The 27,903-nt window shown below is 42.6% G+C and overlaps 1 protein-coding gene across 1 annotated transcript in view; it reads left to right on the plus strand.

Moving 5' to 3' along the window:
• Positions 1-27,903, plus strand: part of GAP43 (growth associated protein 43) — a 52,673-nt gene that overhangs the window by 10,251 nt on the left and 14,519 nt on the right. Inside the window, exon 2 of the mRNA XM_079320789.1 lies at positions 20,124-20,748. Coding sequence (XP_079176915.1) covers positions 20,124-20,748 — 625 coding nt within the window. The remainder of the gene's footprint in view (positions 1-20,123; positions 20,749-27,903) is intronic.

A 27,903-nucleotide genomic window follows, 5' to 3' on the forward strand; every position in this document is an offset into this window, starting at 1 on the left:
ATCTGCCGATAGCATAAACCAGCTGTGGTGAGCTGGAGGAAACTGCTGTCATTCAAGAAAAGCTTGTCAAACCAGGGACCTGGTTTGAACAGCATCAGAGTGAACATGAAGTGCTCTCTCAGGGAATGATAAATAAATTGCCACCAGTTCTACATGGGAGACCACAGGCTGTCCTTCAGGAGGAGAGACAGGGTCTCTAGAGGACCACAAATTCAATGTTAGCCTAGAATGTAGTCCTGTTGCCAAGAAGGGGAGCACCATCTTACTAGGCTGTGCTAGTGGGAGCACAGCCTGTCAGAAACATCTCATAAGCCTTCAGCTCTGATGTGCACATGTAGGACTCAGCTGAAATGTCCTGCCTTAGTTCTGTACTGCACTCTGAGGAAGTGTGGTCCAGTGAGAGGATGTAGACTGGGACAGTGAGAATTGTTTGAGGTCAAAGGAGAAAAGACTGAAATAATTAGGATTGTTTAACCTAAAAGGAATAAGGCCAAGAGTGGTCCAGATGCTAGTCTGGTAAGTGAAAGAAAGTAGGAGTAATCTGTTCCTTCTGCCCATGATGTATAAAACTAGGAATAATGGTCTTCAATGGAGTGCCCAAAAAGATTGTGATGCACTGTGATATATTGTGTAAACTATGGCAGCTTCAATCACTGAAGGGCTGCAGGAAGTTCCTCAGGACCACAGGATGAACTAAATGGTTTCTTGTGCTCTTTCAACACTATTTCATATTATTATTATTATTATTATTAAGTATTCACTGAAGCAGAAACTGGACCCAGTCTGTCCACTTGCAGGACTGTTTAACCAGTAGGATATAAAATTATATTTACTTCTGTATGTTCTCTGTCTCTGGCCTGATGATTATTTAATTCTTCCATGGAAAAAGCCAAGGAACTTAAGCAGGAAAAGCTAGGAGCAGCTTGCTCTAAACAGTCTTTTGTAGGAGGGAGATAAGACATGAGATCTTTCAGGTACAGTAGAACCACCAGAGAGTTGAACCACCCTCTTCCATAATTTAAGGAAGCTAGTGTGTCCATTGAGATATTGAATAAATACCTATTTACTACATGCTGTCACAGAGGAACTGGGGTTGTTTCTTTCAGTGCAGGGGTTCAGGGCTATGATCCAAACAGAAGATACCTCCCCAATAACCTGAGCAAGATGCCTAAACCCAGACTGTTTAGATGCCACTCTGTCTTTAGCATTTGTTATAGGCAGGTTCAAACGGCATTCACTTGCTGTATTATGGTACTGAGCTGCCCAGTTCTACTCACATTTTCTAATGGACTTAAGGCTATGGTTTCAGCAAGACATCTCACCTCCTTCCTGGCTTCCTAGCCTCCTTAGCTCCAACATCCATCTCCTGAACACAAACATCTGCTGGAACTCCACACCAAGGTGCCCTTTTCATCATCTACATTGGAGAATTATTGCAAGAGATTTATCAATTGGTGCCTTCTTCTACCTGCCTGACATGAACTGTCTCAAAGCATTTGTTGGGCAGTCACTCAGAAATTCCCAACTGGATTGCTGTACTCCTCCTAGAAGTCGCCTTCAGTGCTTAATCCCCTCTGCTGCCATTATGATGTGTGCTAGTGGTTGCTGGGAACACAGAATAAAACATACTGAGATATAATTCACCTTCTCTGGATGCATTCTCATGCAGCAGAGGAGCTATTGCTGCATGGGAATATAAAAGAGCTAAATCTGATCTGTGGTGTCTTCCAATATCTCATGCTAAATCCATATAACCCTTAGGAAGATATCCTTTGTTTATTCCTGAGTCTTTTCATAAACCAAGAGGGGGAAGAAGACACCCTGCCTGTAGTTAGGATTACCCAACTTCTGGGAGATGAGACAAATTGTAATAGTCAAAGGCAATCTTTTCACCTACATCAAACTTTGATGAGTTTTTCCTGTTTGGATAAGATTCTTCGTGGTAGGAGTCTTCTTCAAATAGACATTGTGGTTTTTAAATGTATTTGTCTGTTGAGATTAGAGGAATAAAGCTCTGAAAGTGCAAAGAATTTTGCAACCATTTAATAGGTAACAGTTGCACCTTTATAATACAAAGGAGGAAAATGTTATGATTTCAAATGATGAAATATCCTATTTTCTCCCTTTTTAGTTTACATTTAAAAGATTAAACACCTTTATTAAGAATACATTTAGTTTTCAAAGTCAAACATTTAGTTTGACATACAGAAAATTAATTAAAAGGGTTGCCTATCCATCTTTAATTTGTCTTCTTTCATGAATAGACATAAGAATGTGGTTCTTAATTATAAGATCAAACACTGGTACCTTTTTTTTTTCAGTAGAATCCCTGTCTCATTCAGTGCACAGAATGGAATCCACTTAGGGAGTGAATGAGTTTTGCCATAAACTAAGCTGATTTCTATAGGTCTCCTCTTTCATTTACTGCCAGTGATGAAGGTTATGCATTGAATTGGGCAGGGGGCTGTTCAAAAACAGAAGAATGGTCTCATATTTTGGCAATTGAATACTGCCCTGAAGAATTAGGCTTTTTCCTGCCTTTTGTCACAAGTTCCTATGTGACATGAAAAGGCCACATAAATGGGGTTTTCCATGGGTGGCCACTAATTGGTGTGTTCTTGTTTTCTGGGTTCTCAGTTTGAAACACCTGGGGTCTGACTTGCAGAAGTACAGGCCTGGTATTGTATGGAGGTTTGCTCTCAACACACACAGAGCTGGGGAAATACTAATCCAAGGCATCACATATTGGGAACCCAAAATTAGTAGTTGCTCTGGCCATTTTGACCTTAGCCTCTTTTTGCTTGATTTTAGTGTCTGTAAAATAGAGATAACAACCTCACCTATCTCCTTGAGAGAATATGCATTAAGACTTGTGAAGCAATGAGATATTATGGCAAAATAGCACCACAGAAAAAGACCATGAGGAAATCAGTATTCTGCATTCAGTGATGGGTTTGAATGGTTTGTGGCAAAAAAGACACTTTGCTGTGCTTGAAATTAGCATAATAGGAAAATACTGAATTGCCACCCACTCTGTGGGCTCTGTCCTTTGTAGTAGCTAAGATGGGGGAAACTTTCAAGAAAAAAAAAGAAACAATAAAGACTATTAAAAGACATATGCAGGAGGAAGTCAAAGTGAGGTTTCAAAGGTAGTCTTCACTTTACATTTTCTGCTTCCACATTTAACATGTGCCCAGAAAGATGTTTTTAAGACAGTCTTTTATGTAATACATGAGTCACATTACTTTTGACTTGTGCCTGTGAATGATGGGCTGCAAAATAATTGTGAAAAAATGGGCCAAAAGTGTTATCACTAAAACTAGTACTACACTTTTCATTGATATTGGAGGTTAGATCCTTAACAAATAACTCCTAGAACACTCTTGTTATTAGTCCATTTGTGTGTGAGGCAACCGAGGCACAGAAAAAAAAGAATAATCTGCTGCAGTAATTCTGCCTGTTTTCTTTGAATAAAATCAAAAACTTTTAACCTAGCATTCACATTGCTTGTGAATGATTTAATCTAGAAAGGACAGAAAAAGGATAGGTTTGCTTCTCTCTTCTTCCTCACTCCTCACCTGGAATAAATTGAGTAATGAAAATAATTTGTTTGCTTTTTTGCCAGCTGTTTTTTATTTGTGTCTGTGGGGTGGGGCATGTATCTGCCTGTGGGACTCTGTGGGAGGACGTTTTAAGGAAGAGCTGACCCTGAAGCCGTGGAAGTAAGCAGGTCTGTGCTGTCATAAGTCCTTTATTCTGAGCTTGTGCTGTGCTCATGAAGTTCAGGCTCTTGGTTGCTGCCCTGGAGGATCTCCAGGTGGGGAGGTTGTGTTCACAACAGGATCTGGATCATAAGCTCCACACCAGGGTGGGCTTAGCAAAGAGATCAGAGCATTCAAACTGCACTTAGCAGGGAGCCTGAGAAGAGGCAAGAACCTTGGTGGTACACTGTCATATACTTTCATTGATAAGAGCCTTCTCCATACTCTGAATAGGCTGTTCCTGTTGTGGAGACCAGAAATATTTGTATTTCCTTTCTCAAATTTCTGGTGTATAAGAGCACAACTTTCTGGTCAGGCACTCGTGGGGATTTTTTTCTACTATGGCTACATATGCTGGCTGCTGATGAACTGTTGTGTTGTGTTCTAAGCCTCTGTGTCCATGAATTATCTCCAGAAAAAATTTACTTCTCCAAGGGGTACACAAAGCACTGGTGCAGACAGTCAAGACAGAGTGATCAGAAGAGATATTTCATGGAGGCAGAGTAGGTGGCCAAAGAGAAGGTCTTGTTTGCAAGTCTGGAGGAAGGACACTGTCCCTCTGCCATTTAAGAATGGAAGTGGAGAGACTGTCAGTGTAGGGAAGAAAGAGACCTTGCCAAGTGAAAATGTGGCTGTCTCTCTGGGCCAAACCCGATGCATGTTTGCCAGGAAGGCAGTGGAAATGTAGGTCTTATGTTAATTTTTGTTGAGATGGTGGGGATTTTATAGTCCTTACTATTCCCAAAGCAGATGGTATTTTAGGCTAACCTTGCTGCCACAACCCTTGTGGAAGTGTGAGCTGCTACTGCACAGAAATGGAAGGGGTGGCAGAACAGGCACTGGACAACATCAGGAGATAATTTTATTTGAAGTATCTGTGGGACTTCACTGGCTTCTCATCCCTCTAGAAGGAGAAGCACTGACCACAGCAGATAATCCTGTAACTTGTAAGAGTCTGTCCTGCAACTGAAGAGGCTTTACCAAGCCAAGGTCAGCCTTCCTATCTCACAAGGTGCAGACCCCTCTGGCAGGGCTTGCTTGCTTCTCTTCCATGGCTCTGAGCTGTACCTGCAGAGGGAAAAATGTGCTTCTTGTTGCTCTGCCTTGTTATATTCACCCAGTTCCATCTTTCACATATGATTCATTTTCTCTCAGCTTCGTGCACTATGGTATCATTGATGCTGATATCCCCATCCTGTAATTTTTCAACTTCTCTTAGATACTTGCCTCTAAACTCTTCTTGCTGTCAGGTGCAGCAGGCAGCAGAGAATGCTGAGTACCTCTGAGAGGTACCATACAAAGCAGTTCTACTGCTTGGAAATCCATTTGTGAAAGCTGAGCAGCACAGAAATGCCTGGAGAAGTTAATCAGAGTTGGAGATAGGTACAGGTTTTTTTTAAAAAAACATAAGCTCAAGTGCTGTGGTGTAAACAGGAGGTCATTTTACTGCCAGTGGCAGTGAAATAGTGCTCAGCTATACAGAGCATGGAAAGCACTAAACAGGATTTCTGCCATTCCTTTTCTCCACTTGTATCAACGCACTGTGCTTCTGCCCTGCAGCAGCCCTGCTATTCCAGCTCTGATGTTCCAGGGTAGCTATGGAGCTGACAAAAACTAGGCAAGGGTATAGCTGATCCTTCAAACAAAGTAATTCTCTGTTCAATAGCTTTTTTGTACATATTAAATGATAAAATCTTCAGGGGGCTTTTCCCTGATGCAGTAATTGTGCATTCATTAAATTGCCAGATAAGATGTACTTTCTATTATTTATTTTCTGCTAAGAAAAATCCTCAATTTTCCACTGATTATCCTACCTCACCTAATTCAAGGATGGGCAACTTGTAGCTTTGGACCTGGAGGCAGATACTGAGGAATTGATGTAAAACTCCCACAATGGAATCACAGAATCATTTAGGTTGGAAAAGACCTTTAAGATCATCGACTCCAACCTTTGTCCAATCATCACTGTGTCAACTAAACCATCCAGCACTTCCTGAGTGCCACATCCAGCACTTCCTGAACATCTCCAGGGGTGGTGTCCACCATCTCTCTGGACAGCCCATTCCAATGCATGACATCCCTTTCTGTGAAGAAATTCCTCATTGTGTCAAACCTGAACCTCCCCTGGTGCAGCTCGGGGTTATGGAGATATGTTGTATTACTACTAGCACACTGCTGATTATTCCAGTGCATTTTTATCTGTATCTCCATGTGGGAGGAACCTCTCAGGGGCTTCTGAGGCCATCAGCTTCCTGCAGGCTCTGGGACTCAGCTGGGCACCTGGCCTCATCCCATCCCACACTGTATGCTGGCACCCTATTTCTGCCTGGCAGCTGCTTGTTGAAAAATCTCACACCTTGGCTAAGGGTACTGGATAGGGGCTTGACACCTCTTGGACGCTGAAAGTTGTTTTGGGTTTTTTGGTAAGATGCTGATGAAGCCAAGAGGTTTAAGTTCCCATTATGTAGTTAATTACATTTTAGAGAGTTAAATCTGGGTAAAAGTTGAATTATAGCACATTATTTGGAATGGAAATAGATTTAGACTCAACCTGCAATATAAGCTAATATATGTGTGATAAAGACCATGGAAAAACTATGTTAGAAGAAAGTTATTAAAGATGTTAAGGCAAATATTAAAAAAAAAAAAAAGCCAACACTGGGAATGTAGCTGTCTGTGCAACCTCAGTATGGTTTCCTCTTGTGTGTGCTTCTAATAACAGGAACACATTTTTCTTTTCAGGGATTCTGACTGCATGCAGGTCACAGAATGGACAATGCTCACTTAATGAGCAGTTATTCACTATTTTGAATTCTCATAATAAGTCAGTTTTGGATCCCCACAGCTTTGCTTAATAGTATTCAAACCTTGTTCTGAAATCAGAAATACTAATTCTCTCCTGGACTGTCTTGTGATTCTGAGCACACCTCGATATCACTTAGTATCTCTTTGCAACAGCTATGTGAGATAACTGAGTATTTTTACTCCATTTTGCAGGTGGACAGCTGAGGCACAAAGAGTTTAGTCAGCAGGATGTCCTAGTTTTATGTCCTGAATTTCAGGAACAGACGGCCTGACCTTTACTCATAGCTTTTGTTTTCAGTTGCACATATCTGAAAACATCTCCCATTACTGTCAGCTGCAGCTCTGAGTGCTCAGCACTGCTCCAAATCAGACTCAAGGTGTCTGAGGGCAGCAACTGAGAGATGCAGAACTTGTCACTTGGAATGACCCCATGAAAAGCACAGGCCAGGATAACAGAGGAATCCACAGCAAAGGTGGGGCAGAGGTGTAGGACAGCCATCTGTCAGCTGCTCTCACCCTGGGATTATCTGTTCTCCTTTGCCAAACTTCTCCCTCCTGCATTTTAACTTTAACTTCCAGCTGCAAAACCTGAGACCAGAATCAGTGTAATCCCTTTATACCCCTGAGTTTCCTAAGCTCCAAATATCCAGATTTCCTACTAACACTTTAAGTCTTCTTTAAGCTACTTTGTTTTACTTTGCAATCTCGCAGCAGATATTTACCAGCCTTTTTCCAAACAGTGGCAGGGTGGTATTAGGTAATTTACAGAACTGCCCTAACAAATAAGATTTATACAGGCAGGAGCCTAGCAGGATTTTCAGAGAGCGTTGGTGCCTAATTTGCACTGGTTTCAATAGGATTAAGGGAATGAAGCATTTGTTAAGATCTCACCATTCATTCCTTAAAACATGGCCCTTTAATTCTTCTTTGAGTCAAGTTTGTAGGGAACCACTAGAGCTAAAGCACAGGAGTGTATACTAAAATGTTATTAAATTTGTGGTAAAGTTCTGTGAGAGTGCAATCTGTAAAGCAAGAAATGTGTTATATTTTTCTTCAGGCTTCAAAATAATCGTGTCTGCAACCAAAGGAAATTACATGTAGAAACTTTTTTCTCTGCTTAGCACTGAAATCAAAATGTTAGTCACCTGAAGACCCCAATTCTACATCAGTATCCTCAGGTATTCTAAGGATCAGGCAGATTTCAAAAACTTAGTGACTGATTTGAGAGAGTACAGAAAGTGTTTGTACATTCCTAACTCATTATTTCTGGAAAGGTTCAAATGAGTCTTGTTGAATTTAATCTGTTTGAAAGTATTCTCTATCTGGGGTTAATTTCTGATTTAATTTCTGTAGGATTTAGTGGATTCATTATGCAGACTGACTTCAGGCAATGTATTCATTGCAATTTGCTCTCTTACTCTACTATGTTTATACATATATGTGTGCTTGTGACATGCAGTTGGTGATAGTTGTACAATATGATTTCCTCTCCCTGACTGGGAAGGGAAAGGAAGAGTTACGAAAAAAAAAATATATATTAAAAAAAAAAAAAAAAAAAAAAAAAAAAAAGGAAAGAAAGAAAAAGAAAAGAAACCACCACACTCCTGGGCTAAAATTTTAGAGAGATATTGATTCACTATGATGGAATTTGCATTAGTTTTGCACTGTTTCTATTTTCCTGACAGAGGGACTGGTTAATATGAAAAGTATTGTACAATAAGTGACATGACCTGGCCACATAATGTGAACATTTGCATACCATAATCTGGGTTGTTTGAGCAGACCTATGATTTGCTTGACTCCAAAGATATATCTTATGAACCATTTGGTATTTTTATTGTTAATGGGTCAATAAATTCATCTGGCAAGAACCAACTTCATCCTGTGACTTCCTGAAGAAGCAGAAACATTACTTTTACCAAAAAGTAATGCTATATTTAGGTGGTACAAGGGGAAAACAAGCTGTCTGCTGTAGTATCTGAATTGTTTTTCCTCTGCAAACCAGTGTGCTCCCTATGCCCTTTCAACACACTCCCATTGTCTTGTCTCCCATTGCTTGTTTCATTGCTTCCTTTCCAACACCACAAGGGAGATGCATTCCACAGATGTAGAAATAATGATGGTTATCAGAATTATAAATCCTTATGCAATTTGTTTTCCTTAAAGTGGGCACCTCTTCCTTCAGCTGTAAGGAAAGATGATAGGAAAGATGATAGATGGAAACTCTTGGACAACCACTGATGAGGATTTGACATTCTTCTATTTCCTCTTACTTTTTGTGGCTGCTCCAGCTGCTTGACATCCTCAGAAATTTTCTCATAGTGCTGAATAGTATTTGAGGGCAACTGAGAGGAAATGGTGCAGTCAGACTCAGGACACTGTTAGCCATCCAACCTGTGTGGTTTGCTAAGAGTCTATAGGACATGGCCATTCATTAGTTCCTTTAAGCTTTTTTTCCTTTCTTTATCCCCAAGTGTTTAGCTATTTTCAGCTCCACCTATTTTAATGGCTGCAGCTTTCCCTCCTGCCTTTGGGAGTCTGATCCACACATTGATTTATTTTGAGCTATATTGCTAATTACTATTTTTGTAAGTATAGCGTTTCATTATTCATTAAAGCTGGGGAGACATTTTAGTAATTTCTCAGTAGAACAAATGTAAATTCAGCAATCAAGTAAGATCTCTGGTTAGTGTTTAGGAGGGCTAGGAGGAGTGATCTGACAAAGAAGCTGGTATGACAACTGAGAGCTATTGATACATGAAGGAGTGTTACTAAGAAAGCAGAAATAAACTAATGTCAGCATGGACAAGATGCAGGGGCTGGCTGAAATGCTGGGAGGAATTCTTTAGTTCACCAAAGGAATAAACTGCCACAGGAGCTCAGAGAGTCATTTTTTTGGGCAAATGTCCAAAGACTGGTAAAAAACACTCCCACAGGGAGGATGAACAAAATCAGCCATGCTACACTGTAAAGGGAGGGCGTAGGGGCCCCTGGAGATTTTTAGTTGTTTTCTCTTTAGTGTGTGACAAAGCTGCTCAGTGTGTACTGGCCCCTACTAAAAGAAGAGGAAACACTGTCCATTCCCTGGTGTTAGATCAACTGTGCAAGCTTCTGTGCTTTCTGTCTGGCTTTGCATGGTTTCCTGAGGAAGAAGGTTCTTATTCTGGAAAGCCATAAGTCCTTCTCAGGATGAAAACCCCATTTCCATATCACACCTTCATCGGAGTAGAAAGAATTGGAAGTTGTTTTGTGCACTCTGCCTGCCCAGCTACCCTAGGAGTCCTTACCAGGGTCCCTTTTCCCTCAGCTCCTCTGCCTGGGGGCTTGTGAGTAAAGCCCCCACAGGGTGGGCTGCAGGGGTTTTGGATGTAGAGTACAGTTCTGCTGCAGATGCACCAGTTGCAGAGTCATCTAAACTGTGTGCCCAGAGAAAAGACATTACATTGCTATGCTTTGAGGCCACTGTCATTCTTTCTGACTGAAGGATGGAAAAAAACTAGAAGACCTTATGACCAAGATATGAAATAATTTCTGAAGCCCTTTTTAAATAACAACTTTAAAATGGGAAGCCTGGGCGGTAAAAAAAATGAAATAAGTAACAGTTGTACTCCAACAGGAAGATTAGGACAAGATCTGGATGACTATTTAAATGTGGCTGTGATATACTAGCCCTTGTAAGTGGTGGATCCAAAGACTTGTGGCTTTTTCCCTAGCACATCTATTCAACATGTTCCCTTTGGCCAGGGTTCTTTATAGCACTAAAATAGCAGGGTCCACAAAGGGGTTTTTGCAGCAGGCGCTGCAGGCTCACCTCCCCCTCCCCCCTTTTCAATAGGGTTGAATACAGTAAAGAAGCAAAGGAGGAAACAAAATGGCTCAAAGCCACATGTGCATTTCCCATATCTCAGTGCCAGAGTCTAGAAAAAGTGATTAAGCTCTGGAGTTACTGAGTCTTGTGTTCAGGATCTTTCCAGCCAAAACCAAGCCTATATTCTAGTGACAGCCCACCTGAAGAGGGGAGAGAGGAGAGAGGTACAGCACAACATTATGCCCTTGGGACTGTGCTACTCAGGAGTGGCAGCTTCAATCACAGACCTGATTTTACAGACCTTGGGAAGCACTGGAATTACACAAACTGAGCAGTCAGGCCCAGATTCTTGGGTGAAAGAAGCTGTGTCATACATGTCCCCTCTGGAGACCTTTTCAGGTTCTGACAGACTCAAGCCCCCTTTTAGGATGTTCTCACCCTGCACTGACAGGAGAAAGTAGAGCATGCCTTAAATACTGCACAATGCTTTACTGAGCTACATATAATGCATTTGAGGTTCTTGCAGCACTACAAATACTAATTTAATTATGTTCAGAATCCTTCTGGAACTTAACAATGTCTCCATTTATAAGTTGTTTGGAGCAACAGACCACAGAGGTGTTGTAAAAATTATCCCTAACAAAATGTCACTAGAGTCAATGAAATGAAACTCCACTTTCATCATCTGACATTGCTTTTGGAGCTTGACTTCAAATAAGACTTCCATATGACATAATAAGTTAATCAATTGGGATAGAAGGAATAGAAAAAGGTGGTCTGGGTCTTCTCACACTTTTCTTTGAATCAGCAGTATATCAGAGCTCAAAGTGGCACCAGTGACCTGTTTCCTGTATTTGATATCTTAAAAGTAGGTCTAACTCTTCCTATTCTCACCTGGTAGTGCCTGAGCAGGGAGGAGATATGGATATCTCTTTCTCTGCTTGTACTTTAAACACGTATTAGAAATGAACACTAAACATAGGCCAAGAATAATGCCACATAAGGTCTTCTGTAAGGTCCCTGACATCCAAGACATGGAGCTGCTGTGAAGAATTCAGATTCATAAGATGGGTCCATGTCTTACCCACTGCTCATGGTGAATTCATACACAGGCTGTCATGGCAGTCCTATCAGAAGCCTTGTAGAAGATCTGTGGGGCAAATATCACCACTAGTGCCACTGAAGTAAAGTGGGTGTAGACAATGGCCAGGACAATCTCTGGGTCTTCAAGCCCCAACAGGCATGAAGATCCACAACACAAATCAATAAACTGAGCTTCCATGAAGCTCAGATCCAGACTCAACACCTGATTCTGCCTTCCAGCTGTTGGCTGATACTCTGTCCTGCTGAAGCTGAGTCTGGTGTTGACAGGGTCAGGAAAACCCATGGAGGAAGAAGCAGTAGCCCCAGTAGGGCTACTCCTGGCTGGTTAAGGAGAGGCCACGGCAGTGAGACCTGTTGAATCCATCAGAACCAGAAGCTGAGAAAAAGCCAGCTGCCCCAGTGAGAAGACAGTCTATCCCAATAGGTAGAAGCCTTCACAGTGGATTGCTGCTCTTTGGGGATACAATATCATGGTACACACAGATCTGCAGTGAGATTGTGGGATTGGCCTATTTGGAGCTAAAGCTGAAGAGGCTGTGGGAGAGGTTATGTGGAGCTGTTTTAATGTCAGTTTATCAAATTGCGTAGACCTACAGCTCTGGGTTTTTTTGGATTTTGCTAAGAGCAGTTCTGATGACTTGAAAAATTGTATAGTGCCCCTCAGGGAACGGGGAAACTGTTGGCTAAAGGTAATGCTTGGGGCTAGGCTCTCTTTCAAGACTGGAAAAACAAAAGACAAAGGTCTGACCAGTAGGTTAATGGAACAGTAAGAAAGGTACTTACTACTGTACTTACTCAACTGGCCTTGCCAGGTCCCAATCAAAAATCCTAGTTTCTGCCTTCTTCAGCTCACCCTGTAATTTCAGCTGGGGTACACATCTTTGTCCTTCCCCAAATTTAATTGCTGTGTGTAACTTAAGGCACAGGTGGCAGCCACAAGGTTTCACCCCAGCTATAGCTGCAGTTCAGGAGGGAAAACAGCTTTCCTTCTTTGTGCAGGAGCTAGATATAAAGCAGTGGTGGTGTCACAAAGGGCAAGTCCCACCTGACTAACCTAGTGGTTTTCTGTGATGGAGTGACTACTCCAGTGAACAGGGGAAGGGCTACAGATGTCACCACCTGGACTTCTGCAAGGCCTTTAACGTGGTCCCTAATGACATCCTTCTCTCTAAACTTGATTGATTTGATGGGAGGTGGGTGAGGAATTGGTTGGACAGTTACCTCCTGAGGGTAGCAGTCAACAATTTGGAGCCCCTGTAGACACTGATGGCAAGTGGTGACCTTTAGGGGTCCAGATGGGGACCAGTGCTATTTAATCCCTCTCTCAGTGACAGAGACAGTGGGTTCAAGTGCACCATCACCAAGCTGAGTGCTGTTGACAGGCCTGAAGGATGGGACACCCTGTGTTGCCATGGAGGGAACAGGGTAGGAGCAGGACATAAGCTTTTGTCTCCTGTGGAAGTTACTCTGGAGACCCTGCACAAGCCTGGACTCTGGGGAATCTCAGCAGCTGTCTGCCCAAGGTCTCAGGGGAGCAAGTCTGAGCAGGAAATTAGCCTCTGTGCCCTGGGTGCAGCTAGATAAGCATCAAATGTGTCCAGCTGTCATGAGGGCAGGTACTCTGAGCCACCTGAGGCTAATAACAAAACCCTAAATTTTTTTTTGGAGTCTAAAACTAAGCAAATAACAATTCCCTGAAAAATTTTGTGAAGTCCAAAACTAAGCAAGCAAGGATAAAAGGTACTTGGAGAGAAAAAGTAGGAAGGGAGAGACATTGATAATTCTGGGTTTCATTACCTGCTCATGGTCAGCAGACTATGGATCAGACTCTGAACGTGCAACTTCAAAATAGCAGCAACCTTCCTTGCCCAAACTGTCCCCAAACACAACTAAGGAAGCACATAGTTTGAGCTTAAAAAGATAAAATTTCTCTTCAGTGGATGACATCCAAGCACATCTACATCAAAAATCACCTATTCTTTGAATCGACTTTTCTAATCAAAGCATAGTTCAAGAGAAATTTTTCACCTGGTCCTTTTGCTGAATTTCTTCACTGTGGGCTATTTTGGGAGTAGATTTACACAGTCAGCTTGGATACCTTCCTGCTTCCTTTCTAGGCTTTGATCCCTTGATTTGAATGCCTGCTGACTGGTTCCTTCTGGAGTGACACAAGTATTTCCCTGCAAAAAAGGAGACTAGACACAACTGACAGTACAGTATGCACCAGAATGCAACCTCAAGCAAGAGCATAAATGTTAATTGTGCCATACACTCAGGACCTTTGACACAGTCCCCACAGACCTTGTGCCCTGAAGTGCCCTCATACACTTAGGCCACACCCTGGGTATACACACGCCCTTGGCATGGACTATACGAGCACCACCTTCTCAAACTCCAACCCAGTCCTATCTCTGAGACTCTGGGTTCTTTGCATTGAAAGATGAGTGAGTGCAGCCTGTGCCCCACAAACACCAAATGCTCCACAGAGCCCAGACCAGACCCAAGGCAAGTGTTTTTACCTGTGAGCTTCTCTGCTCCAGAAAGCATGAGCATCATCCTGAACATCATCCACTTTGTGTCCCCTTTAGGGCCAAGGCTCTACTTTCTTTCACCCAGCCTGCAAAGGCAACATAAGCAGTAGTGAGTGCCTTTTTCCATTTAACTGCTGGAGCTGTTGGAGCTTCAGGGTGGTAGAGGGCACTGTGGTTGACCATGAACTGAAGAGAAATGAAGGGTGACAAACAGAAGGGAGAGTCACAAATCAGGTAAGGAGAGAATGGATTAATTGAGAAAGCTCACTAGAAATATATAAATAGGTCTAGTTTAGGTCATCTTCCATCTCTTTTTGCAGCCACTGCACATGAATGAATAACATCCTTCCATCTACCTTACTGTCAACTTATTTTAATCTAGGCACCATAAAATAGAGAGGAATTTTCCTACATATGAGAGGACCTTGTAGAGATGAAAGATGGAAACTCCATTGTTAGAGAATTTGAATCTGGAAAGCTGAAACCCTGCTATTTGTACCCTGGGGAACAATCCTGCATTGGCCTTCAGAGGGATGAATTAATCTTTTCTTTCTCAAGGGTGTTTTACCCACCATCACCTGGGAAAATAAAGGAACTCTGTTTGTTTCCTCGCCTTGAAGACAGGTTGCTGACAGGTGCCATCCTCTAGCCAGGTGTCTTCACACCATTTACTGGGTTAAAAAAAAGCTGCTCTGTGTGCTAAATTGCTTCTTCACTTTCCAAAGTGTGAAAGCCTTTTCTCTCTTTTACGTGTCCATGCTGAATTCCTTCTGGAGAGACAGCTGGTCTTTTTTTTTTTTTTTTTTTTTTTTTTTTTTTTTTTTTTTTTAATTCATTCTGCTCCTTAAATGATGTCTCTGAGACAAATCAGGTCATGTGGAGACAGGCCCATGGAAAATGCTGAAGTGACTCCATCCTGGGAAATCACTGGGAGTTGGATGCCTTAATTTCTTTGTAAGTCTAGGCCCAAGTGGTCTTGAGTAACATCTGTAAGAACATACATTGTGTTCTAATCAAGAACAGAGCATGGGCTGAAACATATCTTAACCCCACAAATAACACAGGAGTTTGGGTGATTCAGCACTAGTTCACATATATAACTGAAGGAAAGGTTTCCACACATGCTTTAGCACAGGTGTCATGAGAAAAGAATGACTTTGGGCCCTTAGTTCTCTGCATGACTACACAGTTGTTTGTTTTGGGTTTTTTTTCCTAATAATTGTAATGTATCATGAAATGGGTTAAATGGATGAAGTGGGTTATTGAGAGTTTTATTGCCAATGGTCCTATGGATCTTATGGTTGTCCAGGCTCTGGCCAGTATTGATGCATTGTCTGGTGAAAGGTATTTAAGTCCTAAATCTGGGCTCCCAGCACAGAGTTTTCAGAATTCTGGGAGATGGCCGTGTGTGTCAAAGGGCTCTGGGATTTGGTCACATTTAAGAGGAGCTCCTAACTAAGGACAAAAAGAGGCAGGATACCAGGGTGGCGGCTGAGCACATATCATGGCTGTACCATATAGCAGCTGGATCCTAGGATTGAGGGGTGGTACATGCTATATATTGGAGGGAAGAGAAACACCAGGAAAAGAAGAGCTAGAGAGAGAAGCAGAGGGAGCTGTATAATATTTAAACACCTTTCAGTGAAACAGTGAGTTCTTTCTTGCTCTCTCCACCCTGGCATTCAGAATATAAAACAACATGATTATTTTTCCAAGAAAAGGCAATGAGGTTTATGGTGAGAGACAAGTGGACTGACAGCAAGCAAGGACCAAAGCACTCAGTCCTCTCGTTTCTTTGCCTATATGTGGCTGCAAACACCTGGAACATCTGGAAAACACCTAGGTTCTCCATTTCTCCTTTCCTGAAATGTCAGGACAGGAGATATTTAAAAGGGTCTGGGCTTCCTTAATTATTTGCCTAAGCTGTGAGTTTGGAGATGGAAGGTGTAAAAGTGGCCAGAGATTTGAAATCTTCTTGTCATGACTCCAGGAAATTTCTACATACCTAAGAACAAACCTCAGCCCTATCTGTGATTTAGCATTAATTTCTTATCTCCTACTCTCTCAGCTATGTGATAGCAAGGAAGGTCTCACTTACAGGAACACCCTGCCTGGGAAGAGATGTCTTAGAAACCTGGAGGGGTGGCAGACAAGGGGATGGTGAGAGGATCATCCCTCTAGGACTTGAAAGATGGTATGGGCTGTGTAGACAGAGACATAAATGTGTGTTTCATAAAGGCAAAGATTTGGACACTGGCTTCATTGGGTATGTGAGGATGGTCTGAACAAAAAAATGGACATGTTTGACTATGTCCTTTTTGTAGATCCATTTAGCTCTTCATCCACCTGCCTCAGTGATACCTTTTTTTGCCATTACAGGATCCATGATTCATTTAAAACCAAATGAAACAGAGGACATTTGCTCTATGTGAAATGGCAATACATTGCATGTACCCTAACAGTACCATGAATATGTCAGTATTAAGTTTACTTCACACATAAATGTGTAAATGAATGGGAGGAGGGTGATGGAATAATAATATCTGAAACCTGTCCCTACCAGACCTGATTCCTGCCTGAGAATTCTAGATTCCATGCAAACACTAGTAATAATAGTCACTTTATTCTAGCCACAATACTACAGCCAAGATGTCATGAAAGCTTGGGAGATAGATAAGACAGACAGATTTCTTGTTTTCCACTGACATGGTTTTGAATGCATCCTGGCAGGGCTGACTCACCCTTTTAGCTTTCCAAGGAAGACAAATTGCTTTCCAGGAGCTCCTGCCATTTACAGGTTATTTTTGAGTGCTTCCTTAATTAAGGTTTATCTGCAGTGCACATAATCCACAGATGAAAAGCCCTTGGGTCTTTTTTTTTTGTGTGTGTGTGAACAACCTGTTTCTCACCCAACCCCCCAACCCATTGTTATTCAACATGACACTCATACTTTATGGATACCATGCCCTACCCAGAAGCAGCTGGAGCCCAGTAGTTTGAAAAAAAAAAAAAAAAAAAAAAAAAAAAAAAAAAAAAAGCAATTTCAAATGCCTGGGATGCTTTACTGGGGAAGGACTGAATAGAAATAGGAATCCTGAGGGGCACAGTTGGCAAAGACAAACTATTAGTACATTTCTTTCATCCACAACCTTCAACTCCACCTCCGCCCCAAGTCTCATGTTTCTTATCTTTTGTATCTGAAATTATGCTGAAAGCACTCTACTGGAAATACATTTTGCAGTTGCACAACTTGGGATCTGGCAAGGACTCAAATGGCTGTCATCCCAACTGGGAGAAGAGGACAGTAATGTCACTGGAATAGCAAAGGAGCCTTTTTGTTCTACTATGCTGTAGGTGCAGGTGAGAAAGGTTTTGGTCTGACCTCCCTGGAAAGAAGTGCTCTCCCATTCCCTGCCAGGTCAGGGCTGACAGGGACACAGGGCCAAACCCTGTGTCTCACTGTGCCCTGGTCTCTGGCTAGCAGGTGAAGGAGATAAGCCTTTACAGGGTGCATAGCCTAGGTAACAGAGCAGCTCCTCTGGAGTCAGTCAGGCATGCAGCAGTCTCTAATACCTGTCTTGGTTAGTGTGGGAAGTAAGTGGGATGTGAGAGCAACAAGATCAGTGGCAAGAGAAATCTCCCTTCAGTCAATGTTTTTCTTGTTTGTCCAGGGATCACCAATTTTGTCACATTCACTCATGGTTTTGTAGGAATCAGGCAATTCGGCATGGGGACCGGACCCTTAAGGCCTCATAATTATGTCTAAATGGTCTTTCTAGTCTCCCAGTCTTGCTGCTGTTTGAGACTAGCCTCAGTCCTTGGGGAGAAGGAGTCAAAGCTACAGCATCTAAGTGTTACAGTTCTCTGAAGGAGTACCAGTCTACTTTCATGTTGCTGTGGCTACAGTGTAATGCTGGCATATCCAAGATCTCATGAAACCAGCTAGTTCAGGTATTAGCAGCTAAGTTGCCACAGCAACACAAGACTTACTGCAAGCTGCAAAACTTGTCTAAGGAACAGGATGGATGAGCCTGTGTGGAGCTCTGCACTATCTGGCTAATCTGGCTAGTACTTTCAATTTGTTTCCACCTCCTTGAACTGAAGTAGGCTGCAAAGCTTACCCAGATGCTGAATAACAGTGTTGAGCTAGCTATGCAAGGCACACAAGTGGTTGCAGCCCGCTGGCTCCTGTATAATCCTTGCACATAACCATCACCTGCTCTCTTTCAAGCTGAGGCAAACCCAAAAAGTCCATCCCACTTTCCATACTGTGTCATTTAATACACTTCGGCAAGTGGAGCCATAATGCTCACCCTGTGATTTTTCCAACAACCATTCTGTCCCTGGGCAGGGTCAGGAGCACAAAAACTCCTTGTGCAGAATTCTGTGTGTTAATCCTATTTACATATTCATTTGCAGCCTTTTTCACCCCTTACATAAGTATCCTGTGCCCCTCCCATACTCATACAGCAGTTCCTGCTGTATACAGACTCATCCACATCCCTGCTCAGCTATGTGGGGTGTCTCTTTCCCTCCATGATTTGGAGCTGCTCACTCCTAGGCCACCACACCCACTTAAGAAATGATGGGCACCAAAGCTAGGGTGAGGGATCTGTGCTCACTGGGGACCCAGTGGGACATAGGGGATACCACCTCTGTCATGGCAATGACACCAGATTGATTCCCTGGCTGAGCACCACTCCCACATGTGCTTGACCTTGTCTTGTGCTATGGAAATGATCACTTCCAGTCTGTATCCCAGGAATTACTGCTACCATGACCACTGTTCTTTCCCCCTGTCCACAGGCACGATGTTTCTCTGGCACATCTGCACATTGCGATGTCTTCCTCTTCCTGCCACACTTCTATTGAACTTGTTTGTAGGTTGTCCCCTCTCTCTGCTCTTCTGATGAGAGCATTTCCCCAGGTGGCAATGGCCAAAGGAGTGGTTCCCTCATCCCACACAGGAGTAAATGCTTCTATCTTTCCCAGTCAGCTTGTTTTCTTTGTTCTGTGACCTGAGCCAATGATGGAAACCAGGTGCAGACAGCAAAGAGGCAGTGGCTCTGTTCCTACATAGGTCTTTTGAATACTTTCCAATGGGACTATTAATAGAACAGTGTCCTTTCATCAACATGCAGCTGAGCTGTTACTTGCCCAAGAGCTGCTAAATTATTGGGGTGAAGCCTGGTCTGTCCTGTAGATTCAGTGAAGGCTTATAAGCTGAGCATTATCTCTGTGCAGCAGACCAGCGTGAGGCACAGGCTCTGTTTTGGTCCTATTTAAGACTTTAATGCACGTTTTAAGCCTAAAACACAGAGGAAATGCCTGTTCTTTGTTATAAGGCTGAATTCCCTCTGATAGTCAGATAAATAATAATAGTCAGCTGAAATTGGAAAGAGTGATATTAATCTGCCTATTAATCCTTCAGTGAAACCATGAGTGGAGAGCAAAGGCAAAGCACTTGGAGCACTTGTAGGCAGGGTGTTTGTGAGGAGTACATCCTGTGAATATCTCTGTGTGTGTGACAGCATGAAGCTGTGGCAGGACAGGCAGCAATCCTATTCTTGGTTGGCAATCCCCAGCCAAAAAGATAACAGACAAAGCACTTGGTGTCATTAGAGACACCTGTGGAACAAGGTGTCATTAAAAAGAAACACCGACTTGAAGGCAGAGGTGGATTTGGGGTTGTGAAAATCTCCCTCAGGAGAGTGTTTTGAAAATGAGTGGGAGAAAAAATTGGTATGTTTCAAAATGAATGGGAAAATAAATCATGGGAATAGAGACAACCCAGCTGGTGAAAGCCTTTCCACACAGCCAAAATGCCCTCCACATTGCTGACAGAGAAGATGAGCTGCTTTAAATTTCTTTTACAAACCTCTGGCTAGAGTGGTTTCGCTGGAGACCTATATCTCTCCAGCCTTAGGATAAAATTAGGGCCACCTGGCTCCAAACCCATACCAAAGGGAAAGGCTGTTTTGAAACTTTTCATTGGTTAGCAGGAGGGGAAAGTGGGGTATTGTCAATAAAATCAGAGCATCTACTACACCTGAAGAAATCTTAACTTATCTCCCTCTTATCTCCTCTGCCCTCCTCCCTTGTTCTTCTTCAAAGGTTGAAAAAAATGAGGATGGAGACCAAAAGATCGAGCAAGATGGCATCAAACCAGAAGATAAAGCTCATAAGGCAGCCACCAAAATCCAGGCCAGCTTCCGTGGACACATAACAAGGAAAAAGCTCAAGGGGGAGAAGAAGGGAGATGCCCCAGCATCTGAGACTGATGCCACCGACAAGAAGGAGGAAGGCCCTGCCGGCGGAGCGGCCGAGAACAAAGAAAGCGAGGCTCCTGCTGCCACAGAAGCAGCCGCCGACAGTGCCCAGCAGGAGGAGGGCAGCAAAGACAGCAGCGCGCCAGCGGAGGAGAAAAAGGGCGACGGAGCCGCCGAGACGGGCTCAGAGCCGCCAGCCCCACAGGCTGCCGCTCCTGCTGCCTCCTCCGAGGAAAAGCCCGCTGCTGCCGCTGCCCCCGACAGGGAAAGTGCCACTAAAGCTTCCACTGATAACTCGCCGTCCTTGAAGGCTGACGAAGCCCAAGACAAAGAGGAGCCTAAACAAGCCGACGTGCCTGCTGCTGACACCACTGCCACCGCCACCCCTGCCGCAGAGGATGCTACTGCCAAGGCAACAGCGCAACCCCAAATGGAGACAGTGGAGAGCAGCCAAACCGAAGAGAAGACAGGTGAGTGAGTAAGTGCCTCGCTAGGGAATGGCCTCTCCAGACATGGATACCTCCCTTGGTCTCCTGGGAGAAACAGCGGGTGTGGGGACTGGATTAAGAGTTAACAAGGGAATCCCCTTGCCAGTTTTTAGGGGTGGGAGAGATTAATTTCTTGCTTAACACCCTCTTTCCTGCTTCTAGTTAGCTTTTGGAAATACTGCAGCTTCTGCTGAGGTTCCTGTTCCTCTAGATGCAGGTGCCATCAGCCCTTTTTTCCATGGTGGCAGGAGAGCGTCTGCCAGCTGGGAGGCTTGAAGGGAGAGCTCCCCAAGCTCTGCCTATGCTAAAGACAGTGATGAACCTTTTCAGTCATACTAGCACAGACAGCTCCAGTGGGGTAACTTGGCCAGGTCACTGGAAACTTCCAGCTAGAGCTGAAAATCTCACAAGACAAAATTTCTCATACTGCAGGAGACTTTGCTGGTGGGATGGCCATGGAGTCAAAAGGGTCTTTCTTCCATCTACTTGTGTATGGATGAGATTCTTAGTACTGGTTAGTACTAAAGGGGGGAAATGATGCCTTAAGTTTCAGCTTTTATATTTTTCAGATTCTCTGCTGCCTGGTATGTAACTCTGAAATTTTATATTAGATGTTAGTGAGTTCCCTTCACAGGGTAGTTAGATAGAACAATCGCTTCCCAGTTAGAGAATCAAGGACAACTGTTACCCAAAAAGCATAAACAACAGCAAAGGGAAGGGGGCATGCCAGGAGGTTGAGACTTCATAACCTGGAGCTGTTATTGGACAATTAACCCCAGTATATAAATAGACAAAAACTTTAAAAATTGTAAAAACTCATGACTGACATCCATCTTAGATCCATCCTGGGTGTAGCCCTGGCCAGGCTCTTGTGCTGCCCAAGGTGTATCCTTTTAAGGCCTTTCAATAAATACCTATTTTATTCTTTTAACTGTCTAGTCTCTGTTCCAGATCAGCCTTTCTAGGCATCAAAACCACATCCTAGTCAGGAACATCTTATTATCAGCAGTGCTTATAATTTCATCCACATCCATACTTGTTGGGTTTCTACTTGGAGTACCCCCTGCCAGGCAAGCTTGTGTGAAGCTTTGGATGTGTCAGCTAATTCAGACATGGGGAGGAACAGAATTAGATGGGGAATGGAAAGATTAAGAGCCCTGACAGATTAAGGGGCCTAAATGAGGACAGAAGAGAGGGTTGAATACTAAGAGTCACGCTAGAATTTTTTTCAATTCCTCACTGTTGACCAAGTGCAAGTCTGCTTAACCAGTTCCCCTGGCAAGGGGTGAAGAGTTTTGACAGGCAAAAGTGGACACATTTTGACAAAAAATATAACATTTACAAACCATAAAGAAGAGTTGGATATAAATTGTGATACTGAGCAGAGTAGAAAATGTGTCAAAGATCTGAGGGTATTTTTCTCTCTTGTTCTTGACCTGTCTTATTTCATCAAGGAATAGAAAACAAACAAACAAAAAAGGTAACATTGGAGGTAGGCTCCACATGAAGCTCAATTAAGAGGCAGTACCTAGCAAAACTGGTCACCACATTTATTCAATACTCTGTTGTGCAGAGCAGCCTGCATTCATTAGCTTGTTGGGGGGAAATGTTGCATATCACCTTGATGTTCATAAACAGCCTGATGTAAATTTTAGAGATCCTCAGCACTTAGTCTTGTACTTGGAGAGATTTCTCCATAATTTCATTTGGCCCACTACTTCTCCTCCACAAATTGCAACTCCCACTCTCCAATTAGGCTTTCAGGCCTCATAGCTAACCTGGGGCTTCAGGGAACTCTATTCCTGCTCAACAAAGTGGACAGATAGGGAAGAACAGATATCCAAAAGGACAGATTAAATACTGGAAAAGTATGCAGGACATTTGAGATTTAAGGGATGAGCAAGGGGTGCAGTCTTCAAGAAGTTAGTCTGAACTGTACACAAATACAAAGGGTTGCTGGTTTTATTTCTTACTTAAAAGTTTCTAGAAATAAGCCTTGAAATTGAATTATCTATGTTTGCTTTTTGTTGTCCAGGTCTCCAGCCATTTGTTCTTAATTTATATGATGAGTTAAGTAGCAACATAAATGTCATGTGATTAATGAAATGTAATTTGCTATGTTGCATGCTGTATGTATGTTGGTTTTATACTTGGGCAAAGGTATTAACATTGATGGCAAGAATAGGGCAGGGTGAATCAGCGTTTTGGGGTCCTCTGTATGCTGGATAATGAATGCTAATTTCCTATTATTTAAGACCTGGGCTGCCTTATTCCTAAGCAAGGGTGATTCTGCTTTGAATTGACATTCCATTTTTATTCAGATTAATCTGCTGTAATGAATAGAGGTAGGACATTTATAGTAGCAAGCTATTTGATTTTAATTTTTATTTATTTTACCTGTTTAGAGTTGACACTCATGAAAAAATTGTTTATTTCTATGCAATATTCTGAATAATTTTCAGATACCCTCCCCATGCTCTTGTTTGTTTTAGCACAATTTGAAGTGGCCAACCATTTATGGACACATCATTTGAAGTGGCCATTTAAAATGCACAATTTAATATTCATTTGCACATTATACTATTATTTATGTAAACATCTAGCTAACAGAGGAAGCTGGAAAATCGACAATCAAATATATATTTAAAAATGAGTTTTCAGTGATCAAGTGTTCAAGACCAGTATGTGCATTCATTTATTCTTATTCAGTATGCATGCAGTGATACTCAAGCTTAGCAATGTTTGCAGAAAGCAAACATGGAAGGTGTGTGGCCAGAGTCAAGCTGATAGCCTCTTTAAAATGTTAATGAATATAGATTTTTCTTGAATTCCTATTCCACGATGATATCAGCCTTCCAGTCACAAACCCGAACAGCTGGCTAAGTGACCTCAGAGTCATCCAAGAAAAAAAATGCAAAAAAGATTAAATAGGTCTCCTATTTAATCTGAGGATTCCTGGCTGAGCTCTGCAATACACCTTATAGCAAAATGTCCACAACAGCAGGAAGCTGCTTCCTTCTTAAAGAATATTCCTCTGAAGAGCATCATCACACTACAAAAGCACCCACAGGCAGGAAATATTTCCTGACAGAAGGCCTGTGTTTTCTTTTTACCATCTTCATACTATTACTCTCTCATATTTTCAAACCTCTCTGTCTCTCTTGTTACTTACTCTTTCCATAGACTTAAACACATTTGACAGGTCTCAACCTCTCTCCCGGTCTTCCCCCAGCAAATACAGCACTGGTGCTTGCTGGTGTGACTGCCATGGTCATTCATGAAAGAGGGGACATCTGCCACTTCAGTGCTTCTCCAGCCAAGGGACAGATCCTCTTTCAGCTTCATCTGTCCCCTTGGTGTTCAAAGGTCACCTCTTACCATTTCTGTGATCGAAGACTGGCACAGTAGTGTGCTGTGTCAGGCTGCCAAAAATAAATCAAATTGGGTCCTGGCCAGTGTCATGGGTTGGCTGGTTGCCATGGCATGCTTGGCTGCCACTTCCCTGAGGCGTGCCGACCGTGCTGCTTTGGGGTGGTGGTGTTCATCTGCCTTGAATTTTACTGCAATGGCTGTATCATGCTGTATCCATATCTGTGGATTCCTTCTCAGGTGCAAGCACAAGCAAAAGGCAAAGGCATTTAATTCATACCCAAGAGAGATTTTTGCCTTTATGGGCAGGATAGAAAAAGACAGGATGTGGGGGAAAAAAAACAGGTAAAGAGAAGTGCAGAGATTTTAACACTTAATATTTCTGGACTTGGGGATGGACAGAGTGGTTTTTTGTACCAGTCAGTAGTTCCCCTGACTGCCCTCACTTCTCTTCTTGTTAGTCAGTTCTACATGTTCTATCTGTCTTTTGGTAATGGCCTAGGAAACTGCTTCAAACAACTGTATCCAACAGTAGTTGGTCTGGAACCCCAGGTGCTCCCAATTCTACAGTAGGGCAGTTCTAAGCAATCCTCAGTGCATCTAAAAGTAAAAAAAAGAGATGGATTCCAGTCTAGATAAGCTATGACATGAGTCAGTGGGTTTTGTTTAGTAGCAATGAAGAATTGATGTAGGAACGACAATTTCTCAAACCTCTTAATGTCTTTTGGTCTATGATGGGAATGCCAAGAAGTTGCCTTGTCATCTGAGCATCCTTTTCAAGACTTAGATTTATATATTTTCTTCCTATAATTCAACATTTGGTTCTTCAGTGTTGGTATTATGCTTTGAGAGGCTCTCTTAGATGCCAGCCTACTCAATAGGACAGAATCCAAAAGTGATAGAGGGAATTTATGCATTAGGTATAGATGAGGAAGTGAGACTTGTTCTAATCATGGTTGCATTGGCTTAAATCCAGAGAGTCTCCATGAAGGTTACTGGAAAGAGTCTGGTACTGCAGCTTTGAAATGAGATCAGTATCCAGCACAGGAGACTATGGAAGAAGATGGGCTATGATGTCTTCCCAGGGAAGAAAGGAAGTGAATGTCACACAGTGTTACATTCGATTTGTACTTTCACAAGTTTTCAAGTCTCGTCTCCAAATTTGGTTGGCTCTAACATCAAAGCAAAGCTCTAACATCTCAGACTGTCAAGTAAGAATACAAAGCCCAGAAATGTGAAAGAGTAAATTGTGTCTAAGGAAACAAATGGATCTTCTTTTTTTCGGAAATGAAGAATGCTTTTCCTGCTTCATGAAATAGCCTTACAATGGAGCAGCTTCACAGCTGAAATGGAAAATCAGCCAGGTGACAAGTGCTTTGCATATAAGTGGGCTAGCAGTTCCCCCAGGGCCCTGTATCCTGCAAGCAAGGAGCACTGGGAGGCACCATCTTCACTTCCTCAGAGGGAGCAAGTCCCTGTGGATCCTTTTTCATGGTTTACAGTTGAATCAGTTCTTTGTTTTCAGTTCAATCCCCATATTGATGGAAGGAAAATACTTGCTGCACTTTGGGAGCACTGGCTGTATAAAGATTTGGAAAGGGAGACAGTCTATTGTCTTTTACCAGACAGAACATGCAGCCTGCGCTATGTGAGAGGATTGCAGCTGTGTGACTTGGAATTTCAGTCTTGGCACACGAGTAGCTGGCAAGAGGCAGAACAACCTCCTATTCCTGTTTCAAGGGAGCTTATCTCTGCTGCTACACCTGGCAGCCAAGGAAAGCAATGCAAACACAGTAGTCTTCCCACCACTGCCCCAGAGGCAACAACTCTAAGCAAGCATGGCAGCAATTTATTGTTTGTAGTACTACTCCAGCAACAAAGTAAGACTATATAAATGCAGTTGAGATTGCTTGACACATGCTCCAGTGTGAAGTCTGTGTCTTGTCCTCAATTTCTCCGAAATTTTACTCTTCTAATTGTGTCTACATGAGTATAAACATCACCTATTTCATAGCTGGATTTGCTTTGGTGCAACCAGCCATGTGATGGGCAGGTTGGAATGTCACAATTTTCCTATAAACAACCTGGCACAGGTGCAGGATTTCCTCCTCTGTTGCAGTGCAATACTGTCTCTTGTTCTGTGTGTGCCTCAGGTCTGCTGTTTCCTAGTGAGATGCAGCTTGCCGTGTAGAGGTGGGAACTGCACTAGTGGGACAGTGGTAAAATAGTACTTGCCCTTTTTTAACAAAATCATAGGTGATATTAAACATATTTACTGATGAAAAGGTGTGGACCTGCTCTGGAAAAGGGCTCTTGAGGAGAGTAGAGTAACCACTCCTTCGTACCTAAAAGAGGTACCAGTTCTTCTGGAATCTCAGTAAGAAATGCATGGACACTCAAGGCTGGTTACCTGGCTTATTTTGTGAAGGCTGCAAATTTCAGGAAAGGTGACAGCAATCTTTCACCCCTTCTGGTGTTGGCAACTACAGCTGTTGCTCTTCTAAACAACATGTATGGGTGACATTGTGTAGGGCAGTGCCTGCCAGTGTCACAGTGTGTGCCATGTTATTCAGTAGTCACTCATGCTAACACACAGCTCTCTACAGCCAAAACCAGTGGCTAAACTCCACATAGATTTTGCTCTAAATCACTTTGATTACAATGTTTTCCACAGTGGCCCACTGCATGCATTCAGATCATCTTCAGAAAATGATCTGTGGGAGGAAGGTTTTCTGTCATAAATGATAAACAAAATTTCTGCTGAGAAGGGCTCAAGTAGCAGACCTATAGACAGTCTGGACAGACAGTCAATGAAAATTAAATGATGGCTGTTTGCTGTAGCTGCCAGAAGTGCACCACTGCCAGTGTCATCTCTTTACACTAGGATCAAGTAGGCTGGACTTTTCTGATAGATATGAGCTTGCAGAGTATCAGCTGGGATTTACAGCTCCAGGGAGCTGAAATTCAAAAGTAGAAATACTGCCTCTGTGGTATAGATGACTGCCACATGCAGAGGAAAAGGATTTGGAAAGTTCAGCGGGTCAGCACAGTCAGATTAGTTAGACATTCCTCGAGAGCTATTTAATAGGTGCATTAATACTGGATTATCAATGTCAGTGCAGTGATCACTTCCAATCTCTGTGGAAACTTCATGGACTCTGGCAAGGTGAAGTTGCACAAGGATCCATGCAAATAACTGGTAGAGGAACACAGAAATTGCCAAGCTAGGTCAGAGCTAATACCCATTTATTGTACTTCTTGCTGTGGCTAGCACAAAGCACAGCTATGGGCAGATCTAGGGTAAACTGCTTCTCTGCTGCTGGGACTCATCCATGTCTTCTACTGTCTGAGATTTTGTTTAACAAGTAAAGCATAATATATTCTCTCTTTTGATGCTAATATAACTGTGGTGTTATATGGCATGTGTGTGTGTATGGACACAAAATATCTGATTGATCAAGTACAACAGCTTTCCCAATTCCAACCAACTGTACAATGGCCAAAAAGTTCAGTGACAAATTGGCCACCATTGCCTTAAATAACTTTTTGTGCTTGTGCTATGTCACAGAAACAGCAAAAGGAAAATGCCTACTTCATGCCTTTGATTAGGTTATCATCATACAGTATGGACTTATGCACCGAGGGCATAGTCTCATAGCCTTTGCTGTTCATCTCTTACCTGAAGAAAACACAAGCAGTGCTTTCAACTGTTTTTTATATTAAATGATTCCCATGCTTTTGAAGAACTCTCTTGCTTTTCTCTGCACT

The sequence above is a fragment of the Erithacus rubecula genome (genome assembly GCF_903797595.1).
Source record: "Erithacus rubecula genome assembly, chromosome: 1".
Classification (NCBI taxonomy): domain Eukaryota; kingdom Metazoa; phylum Chordata; class Aves; order Passeriformes; family Muscicapidae; genus Erithacus; species Erithacus rubecula.